At 36.0% G+C, this 17,584-nt stretch overlaps 2 protein-coding genes across 2 annotated transcripts; one reads left to right on the top strand and one right to left on the bottom strand.

The window, feature by feature from the left end:
- Positions 1-162: 162 nt before the first annotated feature.
- zdhhc23b (zinc finger DHHC-type palmitoyltransferase 23b) lies at positions 163-5,618 on the top strand. The gene is made up of 5 exons (XM_043225624.1): positions 163-637; positions 1,780-1,976; positions 2,045-2,725; positions 3,722-3,889; positions 4,766-5,618. Exons 2-5 carry the CDS (start codon positions 1,840-1,842, stop codon positions 5,031-5,033), a joined length of 1,254 nt encoding a protein of 417 aa, XP_043081559.1. The 5' UTR covers positions 163-637; positions 1,780-1,839; the 3' UTR covers positions 5,034-5,618.
- A 585-nt stretch (positions 5,619-6,203) lies between these two features.
- On the bottom strand, positions 6,204-17,267 carry ccdc191 (coiled-coil domain containing 191). The gene is made up of 15 exons (XM_043225601.1): positions 17,059-17,267; positions 16,575-16,613; positions 16,258-16,387; positions 16,036-16,170; positions 14,823-15,225; positions 14,047-14,191; positions 13,223-13,413; positions 12,342-13,025; positions 11,230-11,321; positions 9,965-10,047; positions 9,788-9,889; positions 8,948-9,091; positions 8,203-8,355; positions 6,711-6,865; positions 6,204-6,575 (listed from the first exon to the last, which is right to left on the bottom strand). The coding sequence occupies exons 1-15, from the start codon at positions 17,131-17,133 to the stop codon at positions 6,404-6,406; spliced, it is 2,703 nt and encodes a 900-aa protein (XP_043081536.1). The 5' UTR covers positions 17,134-17,267; the 3' UTR covers positions 6,204-6,403.
- Between the last annotated feature and the right edge of the window lie 317 nt (positions 17,268-17,584).

The following is a 17,584-nucleotide window of genomic DNA, read 5'->3' as shown; positions in this document are numbered from 1 at the left end:
AATTACAGAAAATGAACAAGTTCAGGTTTTAAGGTTTTAACAGGCAGCAGGCGCGCGCAACCCTCTATGACGTCATGTCACGTGTACGTTCTGTCAAGGAACTTGACCTAGGAAGTTTTTTTTTTTTTTTTTTTTTTTTTTAATAACTTAAATTTTGTCTGTTGAGAAGCACATAAATACTGTTTTGCTAATACTGATTTTCTACTTTAACTCGTACCTTTGTATTTTCAATTTAGTGTTGAAAAGGTTATGAAAAAAACCAAAGTTTCTGGAAGCGTCTGGAAACGGTGTTCTGTGAAAACCACGAGCACCGAGTAAAGTTTGTGAAACGAGGAAGTTAAAGGGTTAGTTTACTTTGACGTCAGGAAGACCGGGATAAGGATCGTTTCCATTCGCCAGTCACACAAGTTACACAGCGCGTGCTGCGCGCGACTGCTGTTTATCTTCCTGGTGGTCTTTTAGCAAACTGCGAGTTATGGGCTGCTTTGTGTAGTTCTCACGGGCAGCTCTTCCTGATTTCTGTGGAGTAAATGGCTAAGTTATAACGGAAGAGCGGGGCAAAAAGGCTCGAATGTTCCGCTAACTTCAGCTGACCATCAAACTGAGAGAAGGGACTGCTTCTGCGAGATTTTGTACTGTAAGTATGAATTTCACTATTAGTTTATTTACGCATTATCGTGATTACTTGTTATATGACGTGTTGTAGTGTCAATCAGATCATTGCTTTAACTCGCATTTCTATCTATCTATCTATCTATCTATCTATCTATCTATCTATCTATCTATCTATCTATCTATCTATCTATCTATCCGTCCATCTACCCATCCATCCATTCATTCTTATTTCTTATATCTCAACTTATTTATTTATGTTTACATAAGTTACATGGGTCAAGTATTAAAAAATAAATTTACAAAAGTGATTTTAAGCCCACTGAAAGCACATTAAATGTAAGTAAAGTGTCTACTTTTTAGATGAGTATTTGAAGAACATATGTTGAAATTTGGTTGGAATAATGCTACGTTGTCATTCAGAAATTATTCAAACTTCAAACAACATTATTCTGACTTGTACATATGAAATATAAGGAGTGCATATTAAAATTGACTGTGTTTTAAATTAGTAAAACATTCTTACTGGTAAATATTCAAAACCTAGGATAGTAGGAAATTTTATGAAGGTAAAATGACAGCTAATTAATATTTGATGTAAAAGTGATTAGTCTTTTAATAAGTAATAAATTGATCTTTGTTATGAATATGTCCAAAAAAAACTGTTGCACTGAATAACATTTGACTGGGTGTTTTCTGTAAATCAGTATTGTGTTTATTTTTTGCACAGAAAAACAAAATTGCAATTAAACTAAACTGAAAATGTAATGTGGTTATGCTTTTTGTCTTAAAATGTACGGAAATACACTGAAATAAAATGTTTAAAGTTTTTACATTTCGTTTTAGGTAATACTTTAATATTTTAAATCATTTATGTTTTTTGGTTATATATACATGATAACCATGTTTCAAATGCACAGGCCTGGATCCATTAATAATCTAAACTGATTCCCAAACCATTAAGTATAATATATATAATCGTGTGCAAACTAAACCGTAGACACCACATATAGAAGGATTTGTCCCAGATAGTGCATCCTCTGGGATATCGTCCCTTTACATACAGGATATTCTAGTATATGCCGGATTAACGAACAATACGGCATACAGTGTGTATTTATAACTTCTCTTATAAATCTAATAAACATGCAATCTGTTTCCTCACAGGAAGTATCTTCCCTCACCTTTTGGGCCTTCCCTCACCCGTTTTTTCGTCTGACATCCATCATGAAGAAGAGAAGCTGTCGCACACCAGATCAGGATGATCCTCTGTGCTGTTGTGAGTACATCGACCGTCATGGTGGACGGAGTCACATGGCAGCATGTTGCTGTGACTGTGAGGATTTGGATGAGGCTTGTGACAGGTGAGCACTTCGGACTCATACTTGTTTACGGGTGAATGAAGAGTATGACTTGAAATGTTGTTTTCTAGATGGATGAAGAAGAAGCCTCAAAGTGCAGACTCTCTGTCCCGGGTTATAGCTACGGTCAACGATCGTCTGCGGGTGCCCTGGTTATCCGGAGCCAGACAAGTTGATGTCTCGGTGATCCCTCCACTTATTCTGCTTCCGTTTTTTTTGCACATCGCGGCTTTGCACTACCTGCTGGGTGTTTTAGTGCTAACAGCAGTGCCCGTCCTGGTCCTTTGGTACTACTATTTCACTCACCGAAAGAAAGGCCGCACGCTATTCTTCCTCAGCCTCGCGCTCTTCTCCCTCTTCTACATGTTCTACCTCTTCATCACCAAGGTCGTTCCTCGAGGTGATGTGAATCATCTTCAGGTGGCCGCCGTGACGGCGGGTGTTGCTCTCACGGTCATTTGCCTCATATTTACCAAAAAGGGTCCGGGCTACGTCAGGCCTCTTCCGGCTGACACTCATAGTACAGTGACTTATCACAAACCTCCACCTGACGTAGATGCCGACTATCTAAATGGAGCACAGCACCAAGTGGTGATAGCCAATCACGAACAAACTGGTGAATCTGGGACAGGACAGCAGGGTGTTCAGAGGAGGAACTGGTGCGCCGTATGCAAAACGGTGCGGCCCCCGAGAGCGGGACACTGCAGGATCTGTGGAGTCTGCATCCTGCGTCTGGACCACCACTGTGTCTGGTGAGTGTCTTTACAAAGCACTGCTTATTCAGTAGGTTCTCAGTCATTGTTATGTGGGTTCATTTCTACCAGTGAGTAACATTTTGCACCAAAATGTTTTTCATTGTGAAATATTTTTTACGAAAATTAGACACATTTTCTCTTTGGATTCACATTGCTGTGACAATATGATGACAATATGACAATGTATTGAATTTCTGCCTAATTTATGTTGATTGTAATATATACTGCAGCCATATTACTACAGTATCAAAACTTTTATCAAAATTGTCCTAAAACTTAGACCAACTTTGAACGTTTTTGATCCACTCCAAATGTTGACTACTGTATAAGTGCTTTGAATAGATACATACAAATATTTTAACCAATGTATTATTTTTATTTTTTGTAATTATTATTTAAATTTTTGTATATCTATCTATATATATATATATATATATATATATATATATATATATATATATATATATATATATATATATATATTAGTACCAATTGTGGGATGATATTTGAAGGCAAAAATTTTTAATGTTGCTAAAATAGGTTTCATTTTAATGCAATTATTGTCATTTCCATCAAATACACTAAATTCACATATTAGCATTACCAGTATCTTGAGAAATTCCTTAATTATTGACCCATCTCCAATGTTTAACACACATACACATACACATATATATATATATATATATATATATATGTATGTATGCGTATATGTGAAATCTTATCTGCATGCCTATTTTTAATTTCCCTGAAACTAAATCATCCTAATTCATGGAATCAAAGAGTGCACAGTCTGCTGAATCAGTTTGTTAGCTCACATGCTACACTATGTAATGATCGTACTTTGTAGTGTTCGGGAACATCTTGTTCTTCCTATAAACATATGTGTAACGGGGACAGTGAGGTGATTCTCCTCACTCTGTGTAACTGATATGTGAAAATGATCTCCAGGTCTCAGTTTGGTGTCTTGTATGTCATTTTGTTACATGTTAGGATCAACAGCTGTGTGGGGCAGGCCAATCACCGCAGTTTCCTTCTGATGCTTGTTTTCTTTCTGCTGACGTCGCTGTACGGGATCTGTTTGGTTCTTCGAAGCGTGTGTCCAGACCAGAATGTAATGACTGCACTGTTTTACTGTCCTGACATCTACAACCACTTCAGGTGTGGATCCGGCTTCACAAACTCACAGAAATGCTTTCTCTAGCATTTCATTCAGTAGCTTCTAAGCCTTTTTTACCACCTCCGTTCCTTCCAGTTCATTAGGTATTCATTGAAAAAGTTGTTTTGCTGCTTCAAATGGTTCACTGTGTTTGCACAATATCAGTACTCAGCAGAATTGTTAAGGGTTATGGGAACTAACTGGACAAAATTTGTCTTTGCCATTCAAGTCCTGCCCAAAGCTTATGGCACTGAACATTTGCTGAAAATATACTGATTTAAGATGTAGAGCAGTTTGTTTCTTCATCAGAACAGATTTGTAGCATTACATCACTTGCTCACCAATGTATCCTCTGCAGTGAATGGGTTCCATCAGAATGAGATATACAACTGATAAAAATCCAAACTATTCCAGTCTATTAGTTAACAACTTGTCAAGTATTAAGCACAATCATAGTATTAATTGTGTGTGCGTGTGTGTCTATATATATATATATATATATATATATATATATATATATATATATTTTTTTTTTTTTTTTTTTACTTAATTCACTTATTAAAAAAAAATTATTAGTATTAATAACTATTTTAAATCAGTTACTGATGTAACTGACATGTTTATTTTTATTTCAGGTATATCTCAATTAACAAAAAAATTTAATTTTAATAAAAACTTTAGTTTTATTTATATTTAACAACACCAGCATTGGTTTTAACGTGGTTTAGATTTCTTTAACATGGAAAAAATTAGACTGGCGTTTGGTTTCTCAGGCTCACACAGCTTCAGTATGAGTGTTCGTAACAGCAATTTTATTGTTTAGAGCAATAATAACACATGTCAACGAATGAGCTTTTTTCTGTTTTTCTGTTCTTTAGCTCTGCTCTGTGTTTTACCTGTGCCTGGTACAGCAGTATCGTGACGGGAGGTTTGCTGCACCTGCTGCTCTTACAGCTTATCAACGTCAGCTTCAACGTGACTGAACGAGAGGCTCGTCTGGCTCTGAGAGAGAAAACCGCTCGCAGCCATCTCTGGGGTCTGATCATCGACACTGGCGTTTACTCACGAGGCTTCCGTTCTAACTGGATTGAATTCTTGACCATGAGCAAGGCTTCGGAGCCATCAAACCAATCAGATCCGGTGTAGAAATTCAACTGTCAGTCTCTGCTTATGAAGAAACCATTGAACTGGTATTTATTGGGAATTATCGCTCATATTTAATACAGTGAAGTATAATGTTGTGCAACTTAATGTCTTCAACATCCATTCCAGAGTCAGTTTTATGGCTCTAAACATTGTACTTAAGGTCTCATCAAGTGTCAGTTGAATCGTGTGGATCACTAGATGGCAGTGTTGAAGTATGTTACATCTCTATCAGTGTATTTCAACATCAAGTACACAATTACTCAGGTGTGTTAGTGTGTACACAACTTATGTTAACTGTAATGATGTCTCACTAAAGTTTTTATGATTAATATTAAGAATTATTTTTTCCTCCATTGTTCATTTGATTTAATGTCTATAAATAATGATTTTAACTTAAATGTACAATATATATTATAAGTGCTGACAAATAATTCATCGCATTCAAGTATATATCATAATACACAGACAATTACATTTACATATAAATATACAGACAAGCATGTGTATATGAAAAAAACTGATGTAAATATATTTAAGCTATAATTATACATCATTTAAATAATATAAATATACATTTATACATTTAAATATTTTCTAAATGTACACTGTGTGAGTGTATTAATATATAAGTAATAAATATATACAGTACACATGTAAAAATATTGAAACTATTTTAAACAAAAACCTTTGGTATTTTGGATGTGATCAATAGTTTGACAGCACTATAAATAAATATATATATATATATATATATATATAAATAAAATCAAGCATTTCTGGTTTACATTCTCTGCTGGTTGGACCAATTACAGATTTATTGTCTAATTAATTCTCAATTCCAAAGTGTGTCTTATATTTGAATGCACATTCAGTATCAATTTAGTGCCTTTTTGGGACATCAGAAGCGATTCAACACTGCATTTCTCTCCAGACAGCACCCAGCTTTAAAACTGTCATCTCAGTATGAATGTTTTATGTCGAGCTCCATGTTTGTTATTCGAGGTCTTTGTGCCTATGTGTTTATTTTCTTTTCATTCACTTCGACTGGGGACAAATCTGTGGCGCGTACCATCCGGCTACATTTTGATGCGGATGAATTATCGCAGCGCTTTTGAATCAAAGTTGTTTTCCTTTCATTAAATGCCTACTAAAGAACCAGCTAAGAAGCGCTTCGCAATCCGGATGTTTATTTGTCTCATGTGAGGCGGTTTTATAATGTCACACATTTAATTCTACAAGTTGTTCAATTAAACAGTAGCATGGAAAAATAAACGAGCGTAAAGTGATTAAACACGGTGGCTCATCAAGCTGCAGATGTTTTCAATGTCATTTCATGATGTCATATAAAGCCTGTGTGTGTGTGTGTGTTGTTAAAGAGGATTTATGGAGCGCCACAGGGAGTCAATAGGGGAGGAGCGGAAGTCGGGCAAAATCTCCGCCACTTTACGTCTGAGCTGCTCTCTGCGTGCCTCTCTTTCCTTCTCTTCTCGCAAGACAACAGGAAGTCGCCTCCAGCCAGCAAAACACTTCTTGACAGCTCTCCTACAAAGCCCAGAGAACACGTTTTAATTTTTCTAAATGCTGAAAGCTCTTAATAACCCATACATTTTTTTCTGCTATCTTTAGTTTTGGCCTTATGGTGCGGTAGGACTGTGGCACTGAAGGACATGTGTTGACCTGCTGTTGTGCTCCTCTGCCCGTAGCTCATCGTCCCAGGCTGTGATTCGCTGCTCTGTAGCGTGATCCAGAAGGGCCTTCAGCACCTTCCTCTGGGTCCGGGTCCTGTGAAACCGCTCGGCTCGTGCTTCCAGTATAAAGCGCAGATCTTTTAACTGGCGAGTATTGAAATCAAACATAGAAAATTGCTCATAATTAAGGATGAGTTATTAGTGTCAATAACCCAAAATAGAAAATATAAAATTTATTAATAAATTGTCTGTAAATGATTTTTGACTGGACCAGTAAGAAACCACAGAGCAAGGCCCTGATGGAGAAGCACAGCTGATCATTAATTTAGAAAATATAAAGATAATAAATTACACATTTTATGTAAATGTAAGTTATTTGAAATGATTTATTATAAGTAGTAATTATTGTAATATAAGTAAATATTTATATTAAATTTATATTATAAGATATTATATTTCGATTTATTTTTAAACGAATATTCAAATTTATTTCATATTTAAAATTAAAATAAATAATAAATAAATATGTATTTAATTTAATTAACTTTATTTATTAGTAAAGATAATTTACTAACACATTTATTAATGGCTAATGGACCAAATGTTATGATAGCACTTAAAATGTCTCATTTTTAATTACATTCAATTTAACAATATAATGATACATGTCTATGAATAGATATAAGCCTCTATATTTACTAATACTATATAGATAAATACATCTTCATTTCATTTGTTATAAAATAATTTATAAGAAGTCAATAAGACACGTTTTTGCTATATCAATTTAAATGTAACTTTTAAATGAATATATAAATATTTAATCGAATTCGATGTTAATATTAAAATGATAAATAATAAATGTTTACTACAAAGTGATGAAATTGTTTAAAAAATGTATTTGAGTCAATAAGAAGTTCACTACAGAAAATATGTTGTCTTAAAAACTGAAGCTTTTTTAAAGGTTCCCTTTTTTTTAGTTCACCCAAAAATGAAAAAATTCTATATTTTACTCAACCCAAAGTATATGGCTTTCTTCTTTCAGACGAACACACAGTTTTGTTAAAGATGTATCCTGGCTCCTCCAGGGTTGGTAATGCAGGTGGATAAAAGCTCCGTAAATCGGTTATATATCCAAAAGTACTGCAACGTAAAATTAACCTATACGCCTTCGGGTGGGTTATCACATGTCCTCTGACGCAGATTGATGCGTTTTTTTAAAACAAATTATTCATAGTTTCGCAACGGATATATCCAATTTACGGAGCTTCAAAATAATGGCCGCTATCCATGAGCATCACCAAGCTAGGAAGAGCCAGGATACATTTTTTACTCCAGCTGTGTTCGTCTGAAAGAAGAAAGGCATATACACCTAGGATGGCTTTGGGGTGAGTAAAATATTAATTTTTAATTTTAATTTTGCGTGAACTATTCCTTTAATCATTCGCAGTTTCCCATCGACTCTGTGTGCGGTGTTTTACCCTTTTCCAGCTACACACAGCCCTCTGAAGTAAGATCCGCTGATACAGCTGGTTAGCGCTGGCCTCTCTCTCTGCATGGGCCTCATCCACAGACTGAAGCCAGGAGCCGAGGCAGCGTCTCTGCAGAGCCAGCGTGTAATGATCCGCCGCTCTCTGGAGGAGACCGGAAAAGGCAAAAGCACCCGAACATAAATAACTGTCTGCTTTAATTAAGACCGTCATCATCGCGTACATTCCCATGGCTTTTATGGATTGCAAACTTTCCCTGGCGACTTCCCGTTGGTACTATGCAGACAGTATAGACGCACATGCTAGTTTTGCAGCTAATTGGACCTTGCGGTTTTGCTTTCATGGATGTGGATCGATAGCTAAACAACGATGCATATTCTGAATTCAAAGCCATTGTGTTTCTCTCTTTGTGTCTCTGTCCTTGTCAGTCTCTCCCTCTCAGTCACTCCATCTCCCTTCTGAATCTCAGATGTCCGCTCTCTGTTAATTTATTTCGAAAACAGGTGGTTAGCCAGGTGGAAACGCAACAGTATACTGTAAACATCATTAAAATTTGGGGAATGGACCAAGAGTTAATGCAAGGCAACAGCTGGTCTTCCTGTCTGTGTGTGAGCTGCCCATAACTCTTTGGATGAATAATTGAGTGTGTGAGTGTTTGTCTGGAAAGCAGGCGATCGGCCTGCATTGTCACTGTTGGCCGTGTGTGTGTGTATATGTTTGCAGTAGCGCTGCTGACCTGTGTGTTGGCATGGCTTTGCTCCAGCAGGCTTTTCCATGGTGCCAGGCCTCGGCGCAATAACAGGCTCCTGAGGTAGTGCTGGGCCGCCCGCTTTGACAGTTCCTGTTCCCGTTCCGCTCTCCTCTGTTTCTCAAGCTCCCTCTAAGTTCACATTAACACACGCAAGTTACTTAAAACGTATAAAGTGAAGGCTGTGTGCATAAACATGATGAATACATTAACTTTTTTGCATCGTCTAGATGCACTTGCTTATGCAAAACTTGATTTCACAGTGCTAAGTTATTCTGAGGGGTTTTTAGCAGACGGCTAATCAGTTCCTAGGGCATTCTGGGTAGTTACATACTGGTATTCTGCAATGTAAAACGTTTTTAATGTTTCTGACACAGAATTTAAAAAAAGGTAACTGTGACTTTTTCATCTCACAATTGAGGATTTTCCTCAGAATTGTCCAAAACAAAGTGCAAGATATAAACAAGATATATGCAAGATATATTTTTCTACTTTTTCCTCACATATCTGATTTTTCTTTTTCAGAACTGAAAATTCATATCTCACAAAAGTCTCAATTGTGAGATACAAAGTCAGAATTGCAAGAATAAAGTGAGAATTTGCAGATGAAAGGAAATTAATTTGCCATTTTCAGATGACCATTTTGTCCCTAGATCGCCTTGGGATTATTTCCACCCATTTCATCATTCAAAAAAGCTAAAAATCATCATAACATCTAATTTACAAAAAAAAGTAAACACACCCCTCTCCTCAATAATTCGCGCTATCACTCATATTCGTAGCGTAAACAATTAAAAGTATCCCACGATATTGTGTTTGATCACGCACCTTTCTTCGCTCCCTCTTCTCTTCCTTCTTCCTCTCTATCTCCTTCAGTTTCTCCTCTTCCTCAGCTCTGAGTCTTTCCTCCTCAGCTGCCTTCATTTGAGCCTACAGAACAAAACAAGCAGAGGTTTGTTTCATCTCATTCAGACATTTCTATGCTTGAAGAGAGGCACGTCTTACCAGTTTCTCCTCCTGCTTCTGTCTCCTCCGCTCCTCTATCTCTCTCCTGCGCTCAGCACGCTGCTGCGCTCGTTCCTCCATGGCTGAATGAAACATAAAAAAGGAAAGTGAAAGACTGAGCTGGTGGGGGATAGGGACATCAGTAAAGTGCCAGATTAAAGGGTCACTATGCAGTTCTGCAGCATTTTCTTCTGATCTCATGGTTCTTGGGTACGAGTTTGTTTGTGCTGCTTGCATTTGAATTCGTATTCAAGGCGGCGTCCTGTATCACACTGAGTTCACAGAAAATTCCTGCTTTTGAATATTTAATATTTTGTCTATCATGAAAAGTTTGCTAAAGTTTACTAATATATATATATATATATATATATATATATATATATATATATATATATATATATATATATATATATATATACACACACACATACATACATATCTAACATAATAATAAAAGACTAATTACTTTTACATTTTTAACATTTGACACTATCCTAGGTTTTGCCCATACTAATTTAAAAATACTGTCTTACCTGAAAGACAATGTCAAATTATTTCAAACAAATTTGATTTATTCTCCCAAAAAATCTGAAACCTTAAAAGTAGAAATGACTTACATTTAATGTGCTTTCTATGGACATAAAATCACTTTGTAGTGTTTTTAAAAATTGTCAGTTATGAAAATTCAGAATACTCGATTATACAATGTCCAAGTTGGACTGGCTGCGTTCGCAAAACTTGTCCTTGCATCTGCCGAGGACACATTTAGATCTGAGCAGGACACTGGCTTGTCAGTTTTTCATTATGAGAAATCTAATTGGTTATCGCCAAGGCCAAGACAGTCTGCCTTACAGATTGAATGATAATATCAAAAATAGTGGATGTCACTGATGAGTCGACAGGACCTTTATCTCAGCTGGACGTAGAATCGCGGAGGCTGTTAACAACCACCCGCTGAGAGACGTGACCATGTGCGCAAGCTCCCTCAGATACCACCGATTATTGAACAAATACGACTATGTATTCAATAACACTAAAGCTCAAGGTTTTAACACATGGAAGAGCCATTGTGAGGTTTTGCCATTGTTCTTGGTCTACACAGAGATACACAAGTGGATTATGAGTGTATAGCGATTGTGTATTCAATGCATTCGGTATCAGAGAGGATTGAAAACTAGGGCATAGCCATGAAATCAATTTTCCATGCTTGGAACCACCACAGTGACAGTTTTCCAACTGCTGGATTGCGTATGTGTGCGACTGACCTTGTACTGCAGGATGGGGAAGAGCTGCACGATGCAGAGATGCTGTTCGGTTGGTGTTGCTGCTGGCGTTTTCCCCCGAGGCTCTCTTTGTTCTGGGTTAGTAAGGAGAATGAATATCTTTGTGAAATTGTGACTAATAACAAACATCGTGTCTCCCACGCGAGCGCACGGATAGAACAGCTGTGAAGTGACCCTTTGGTAAAATCTAGAGGGATTACATCGAGTACATGAAACAAGCCAGTATTACATTTTGATCCACTGCCTGAGGTGACACATTTCTTACATTTATTCTGTTCTCTTCACGCGAAGAAACTGTAAAGATTTGTCTCACAAAAAAATGGCAAGAAACGTCAGGGTCATATTTCACCTCATATTTAAAAAAAATACATAATGAAAAAGATACATAATGAAAATAACTTTTTTCTCTGAAAACAGCCTGTTGTAATGCACTAAAATCTTGTTTTCATCAAAGTAATAAATATAAATAATATGATATTAAAAAATTATATTACATTTTGTATGTAAGACACTACTGATAAGAAGTCTTTTTTTATGTTTCTAAAATATGTTTCTTATGTTAACAAAGCTAAAAATGTATTTGATCAAAAATAGAGTAAGTAGACAGTAATATTGTGAAATCTGTTTACTAATTATACTTCACTAGATCCTTTAGAAATCATTATAATTTCATAAATATTTCTTGTTATTAATAATGTTAAAAATGGCTGTAGTGCTTAATATTTTTGTAGAAAACTTGACTCTTTAATGAACGCAAAGTCTATTTATTAAATACATTTATTTTTTACATCTTTACTGTCACTTTTGGTTACATTTTTGCTGAATAAAATATATATTTGAAGTGTATATAAATTTTAACATTTGTAAAACTGTAAATAAACAGTTTTTATTTTACTATATGCTTATTCTGATACTTTTTTCAGTTTTTTGTCATTTTTATTACTGTATTACACTAATGAGAAATAATTTGCTTTTTTGGAGTATGAATGTGGTGGATCTATTGTCTACATGCAATATATTGTTTTGATTTTGGGGTAAAATATGTCCCAGACATAAGCCTCATACCCTATCTTGACAGGGTACCTGGATGTTACCTTGAGAGTTTTGCTGTAATTCCCTTTGCTGTCTCTGTGTTGGGTTTAGGTGGACAGCATGTATTTGTATCTCCAGAAGGACCGGTTGCTAACAGTGCCGTTTTCTCTGCCTCATGCCTCAGTTCCAGTATATTCTGTCTCTCTTTGAGATGCTGAATCTGCTCCTGCTGCTCTTTGAGAAGACGCCTCTGCTCAACTACGGTTTGCTGCAGGGCCGCATGGTGGTGTTTAAACTGTCCAGCTCTAGGCTCTACATGTCCGTTTCTGGATGTCTGCTGACGGGCCTGTTGTAGTTCGGCCGGAGAGAGAGCGGCATGACGACGCGTCACCTGCCAGGCCTGAGTAGGCGGGGCCTCTGAACGCCCGGTCTTGATAGTGGTTAGTGCAGTTGGTGAACTGATTTCTGGAGCTGCTGTCACATCCTGCGGTGGAATGAAGAGAGTTTGTGAACCTCTGATGTTTTCTGTAGCACTGAGAGTTTCAGGTGGATTAGTGACGGGTGGAGATGCCCCTAGTTTCCCAGAAGCTGCCGCACTGATCAAAGCAGCCATTTTCCGTCGGGTTTCTTCTTGTTGCTGGAGAAGCTCTTTGCGATGACGTTCTACTTGACACCACACACGCCAATCACTGAGACAGCGCCTCAAAAGCCTCCTGCGGTCACTCTCCACTGCCTGCTGACAGCGCCTGTGGGAAAGACAGATATGACTTAAAACCAGTCTGACTGCCAAGATGAATTAAAGCCTTTAATTAACCTTTAATTAAGGAATTAACATGCTCTTTTAGTCTAATCGTTCAGAGCTTTGCTTTTCTTTCAGATGTTTGTAAGGCTGTTTAAGCCCTATGTTGACAGTGACAGGTTTTGCTAAATTGAGCTCTCCTGCCTGTGCTCCTGTCTCAGCTCCTCTTCAGTCCTTTCAGCCTCTTTCTCCTCTCTTCTGGCCCAGACAAAAGCCCGCCATGCCTGCCACGCTCTCAGCTGCCTCCTCCAATCACACAGCGCCGCTGCCTTGCCCATGCGCACCCTTCTTTCCAAAATCACCGAGTACCATGCCGCGAAATGCCTGTGCATGCTCTAAAACATAGTTTTATTGCAACCAGTCAAGAATGTATTGCACACAATATAATTAAAACTACAATGTCTTCTAATCAGCAAAATTGAGAAGATGAACTTTGCACTTTCCACTTTTACTTCACATGATCCTTCAGAATCAATTGTAATGTTGCAATTTGGTAAGGTAACAATTATTATTATTATTATTATTATTATTCAGGTGTGGTTCTTAGTATTTTTGCAGAAATTGTGACATTTTTTAGGACTGTTCTTTAAAAATATTTTTATGACATGCTTTGTAACATTTTAAATGTCTTTACTCTCACTTCTGATCAATTAAATGCTTCCTTTCTGAATAAGTGTGTTACTCATTGATTTTTTCAATGTTTTGGATCTGAATGAAAATGCTAATTCATTGTTTGCCATGACGTGCGCTTTTGGAGAGTTAAAAGCTGACACAAACATTGCTTTCAATGAAATCGCCCAATCACTGAAGGGGTTTGGACAAATTAATCATTAAACTAATCATTTGTAAATTATATCTGTGCATCATAGTAGTATGGCTTTTACAGAATTTAATTTATGCCGATTTCAATTTTTTTACATTTATTTTATATATGCATACAATATTATTAAATTAGAATGTCTTCCAACCTGCAAATTGAGAAGGTGAACTTTGGCTTCTAGCTTCTTCAGCTGAAGTTGAAGGTCTTTGTTCGGTTTCTTCTGTGTGGAGTTATGATGTTTCGGTATGAGAGAGTTTTCAGTGGCCCTTTGTTTCTGAAGCCTTCCCCTCTCCCTATTCAAGATTCAAATTAAAAAATGTCACGCAATCATCTCTTCAAAAGTATAAATGCTATTTAAATGAGAAAATAACATAATTGCCCTAAAAAGGATCTTGACATTTAAGCCACAATGAAAATGTATTAATGTGACTGAATAAGAAAATATTAAACCAAGTGACATAAAAAGGACAAATGCACTCTTCAAAAAAAAAAAAAAAATTCAATAAATTATATATATTGTATATATAATTCTCAAGCATTGAGAAATTTGTAGTCTCATTAAATGTAAGACCAGATCCTTCTAACTAGGCTAATTTTCCGCAATGGTTTTGACCTAAAACAGCAAATGAGGAAAACACAAAGGTAAATAAACATGCATATATTATAGAACAACTGCAGTGGATATAGTGGGATGTTTGTATCCCAAAGCCCCATGGTCCTTTGATCAGGCTCGTCTATGAACGTTCACAAGGTGATTTTTAGTTTAGTTCTCCTAACTGACTTCATACATTAACTAAAAATCACCTTGTGAGCGGTAAAGATGCCAAGTGGAGTTAGTTGTGGACAAAAGATTTTAAAAGAATTAGTTGACATTAATACATTATTAAATGTGGCTAGGGTGCCCAAATACTGTGATTGTTGTACATGTTTCGTGCGAGCTGCTCCACACTCCTCTTCTCCTCCATCTCTCTACGTAGGCGAATCATCTCCTGCTGGATTAGTTCTTCCTGTCTGCGTGCCTCCTGCCGTTTCTTTCTCTGCTTCTCCTTTTCCAGTTGCCATGCCTCCTCTCGTGCCTCCCTTAGCGCCTCCTTTTCTTTTTGCACTTTGTTACGTTCAGCGTCTCTGCGCACGCGGTTCTCCTTCACCTGTTTGTGACGCACCTCCATAGTAATGCTAGGGTCCCTCCATCTCTTCTTATTCTGATCAGAGTCTACTCTAAGGTCCTCCACTATTCCCAAGTCCAACACCTCGGTTTCCATCAGGTCCTGGAGGAAATTGTGGACTACAGAGCTCTCCTCTTCCTGTGCTAGGTGAAAGTACATGTCTAATAAAAAATTAAAAAAAAGACACACTCAGGATTATTATTAACTATTTGGTAATACTGCTAATACTTTGGTAACTGAGATAAATCTTAAGTTGTTACATATTTATTAAAATGTTTCATTGGCAAGTAACTCTTATTTTAGTATTAAAAGATAACATCATTTTATTAATATTATCATTTTGTATTTTTATATTTTGCATTTAATTTTAGTAATATATTAATATTAATTTTGTAGTATTGTACTTTTTAAATATATTTTTTATACTCGTCTTGTTTTGATTTAGTGTAACTTAGCAGTAAAATAACTAAAACATAACTGAAATTAATTTATATATAATACAAATAATATATATTAATGTATATAAATGTTATTTTTATTATACAAATATTTTATTAACTAAGACAAGTTTCAAGTTTTAAATAAAAAAACTTGCTTTGGCAACTGTTTTAAAATTCTGCATTTATTTTATTTCAAGTAACATATTTTTTCATTCTTTTTATAAACAATGAAAATGAAGTGATATAGAAATATAAAAAAACTCATAAAAATTAAAAAGCACATAAAACTTAAAATGTGAAAATTAAAATATAAAAATAAAAGCTAATTGATTTATGTATATATGTTTATATTTCATTAATATTTCCAGTTAGCTTTTTTATTTTTATTTATTATTATTTTTAAATACTGTTATACTAATATTTATAATTTTATTCATAATTATATAAATAACACTCCTTTTCTACATTTCACAGAATTTTTATGATAAGCTTTAAAAAATAAAGAAACTGATTTCTTTATTTCATATGTACCATCAAAGTTATTATAGCCGGTTTGTGTGGTTTTAATAAGTTGTTTGGATTCCTCCATCTCCTCTTCCTCCTCCTCGCCCATTTCAAGCTCTAGATGTAACTTCTGGTTCATCCATTCACTTAGAATAGACTGCGCTGTGGAACACAAGCAAACCGATGGAATACTGATTACAAAACCCTGCACTTGCATTAAGTGCTGAATATTAATTTGTAAAAGATTACCTTCGCTGTATGCATCATCATGATCCTGTAGCTGCTCTACTGTCTGCAGCGTCATGCTGTTTTTCCCACCACGTGGTTTCTTGATGGAAAACACCTCAGCAACAGCAAACTCTGAAGCCTTCTCCACCCTCTGAGAAGAACAGAAAGTTTGATTCTAAAAATTAAATGATATACACAAACAGAGACCATGCGTCCCTTGTTGCTTCTTCCCTGCGATTAATAAATAATTAAATTCACACTTATTTTTCACAGGCAATGACATACATATGCATTCATTTTCTGCATGACATGAATTCAAATGATTGAAATGTACTTACCTTCACCCACTGCTTTATGTCATTCTCATTCAGCTGCACCTGCAATATGAGATATGAATTCTCTGCTTATTGTTTTAATGCAAAATAGACTGAGACTTCAAAATGTATTACTGGCTTCTCTACAGTCATAAGCTGATCACTGAGCTTTCCAACCTTGTTAAAGCCTGAAGTTGAGATAAACTGATATGAATATTTAGTCGCACTGGCCTCACACATCTAATCCCTGGATAAATATCCCGTGTTACCTTAAACTGGGTCTTTTGCAGATACACCTGAAGGGGTTTTCATTGCACATTTGAGCTAAATCCTTCTGAGCCACAAATCTATTCATTACTAATAACCAATGTGCATGACTAAAGATAACCTGAGTGTGCGACATTTATTTAGATTAATACCTCTGGCTGAATATTGTAAGGGGAGGCACTATTACGAAGTTACATCTTTGAAGAACTGAGTGAGAAAAGAGAAAGCAGTTTTTACTTGCCTTATTACTGCTTGGTGTTTTAGTCTTTGTCGTTTTCCAACGAAAAATATCCGGTCTGCGCATAGGATATGCCATGGTCGTTAGGCTACATGGGCATGCGTTTGGATTGTAAACCAATATAATATATTTTCACATGTTAGCGAAGTGTGTGTAGCAGCAATTTACAATATATGTCGTACAAAATTTAGTGAGTAACTTTTCTCCCAGCAATGGAATTGTGGGATTTGTAGTTTACGCAAAGTGACGTAGTTTGAGTTGGCCGCTAAAAAGAACTACATATCCCAAAAAGAACTGACGAGAGCTGAAGCGTCTACTTTGAAACCATGGAGACAGTTGTTACCATAGTTACACCTAAGATCCTACTGGCTCTTGTGGGCTGATAGTTGATCTAAATGTGTTTATTTCAGATACTGACCCTATAACTGTATTTATTTAATCGCGATATTTGTTAATGTGAAAACCTATATTACAATATTCGTTGTTTACTGTGAAAATTGAAGGTGAGAGAGATGCATATAAAAAAACA

This window comes from Puntigrus tetrazona, chromosome 24 (assembly GCF_018831695.1).
Source record: "Puntigrus tetrazona isolate hp1 chromosome 24, ASM1883169v1, whole genome shotgun sequence".
NCBI classification, from domain to species: domain Eukaryota; kingdom Metazoa; phylum Chordata; class Actinopteri; order Cypriniformes; family Cyprinidae; genus Puntigrus; species Puntigrus tetrazona.
The sequence above is the reverse complement of the archived record's forward strand: the minus strand, read 5'-3'. Positions and strand labels throughout refer to the sequence as shown.

Excerpts from the sequence above, each read along its gene's own strand:
- zdhhc23b (XM_043225624.1), top strand. The coding sequence starts at position 1,840 with ATGAAGAAGAGAAGCTGTCGCACACCAGATCAGGATGATCCTCTGTGC. Across the intron at positions 2,726-3,721 it reads CTGGACCACCACTGTGTCTG|GATCAACAGCTGTGTGGGGC; the intron begins GTGAGTGTCTTT and ends GTTACATGTTAG. Across the intron at positions 3,890-4,765 it reads GACATCTACAACCACTTCAG|CTCTGCTCTGTGTTTTACCT; the intron begins GTGTGGATCCGG and ends TCTGTTCTTTAG.
- ccdc191 (XM_043225601.1), bottom strand. The coding sequence starts at position 17,133 with ATGGCATATCCTATGCGCAGACCGGATATTTTTCGTTGGAAAACGACA. Across the intron at positions 16,171-16,257 it reads TGATGATGCATACAGCGAAG|CGCAGTCTATTCTAAGTGAA; the intron begins GTAATCTTTTAC and ends TGTGTTCCACAG. Across the intron at positions 9,092-9,787 it reads AGAAGAGGGAGCGAAGAAAG|AGGGAGCTTGAGAAACAGAG; the intron begins GTGCGTGATCAA and ends ATGTGAACTTAG.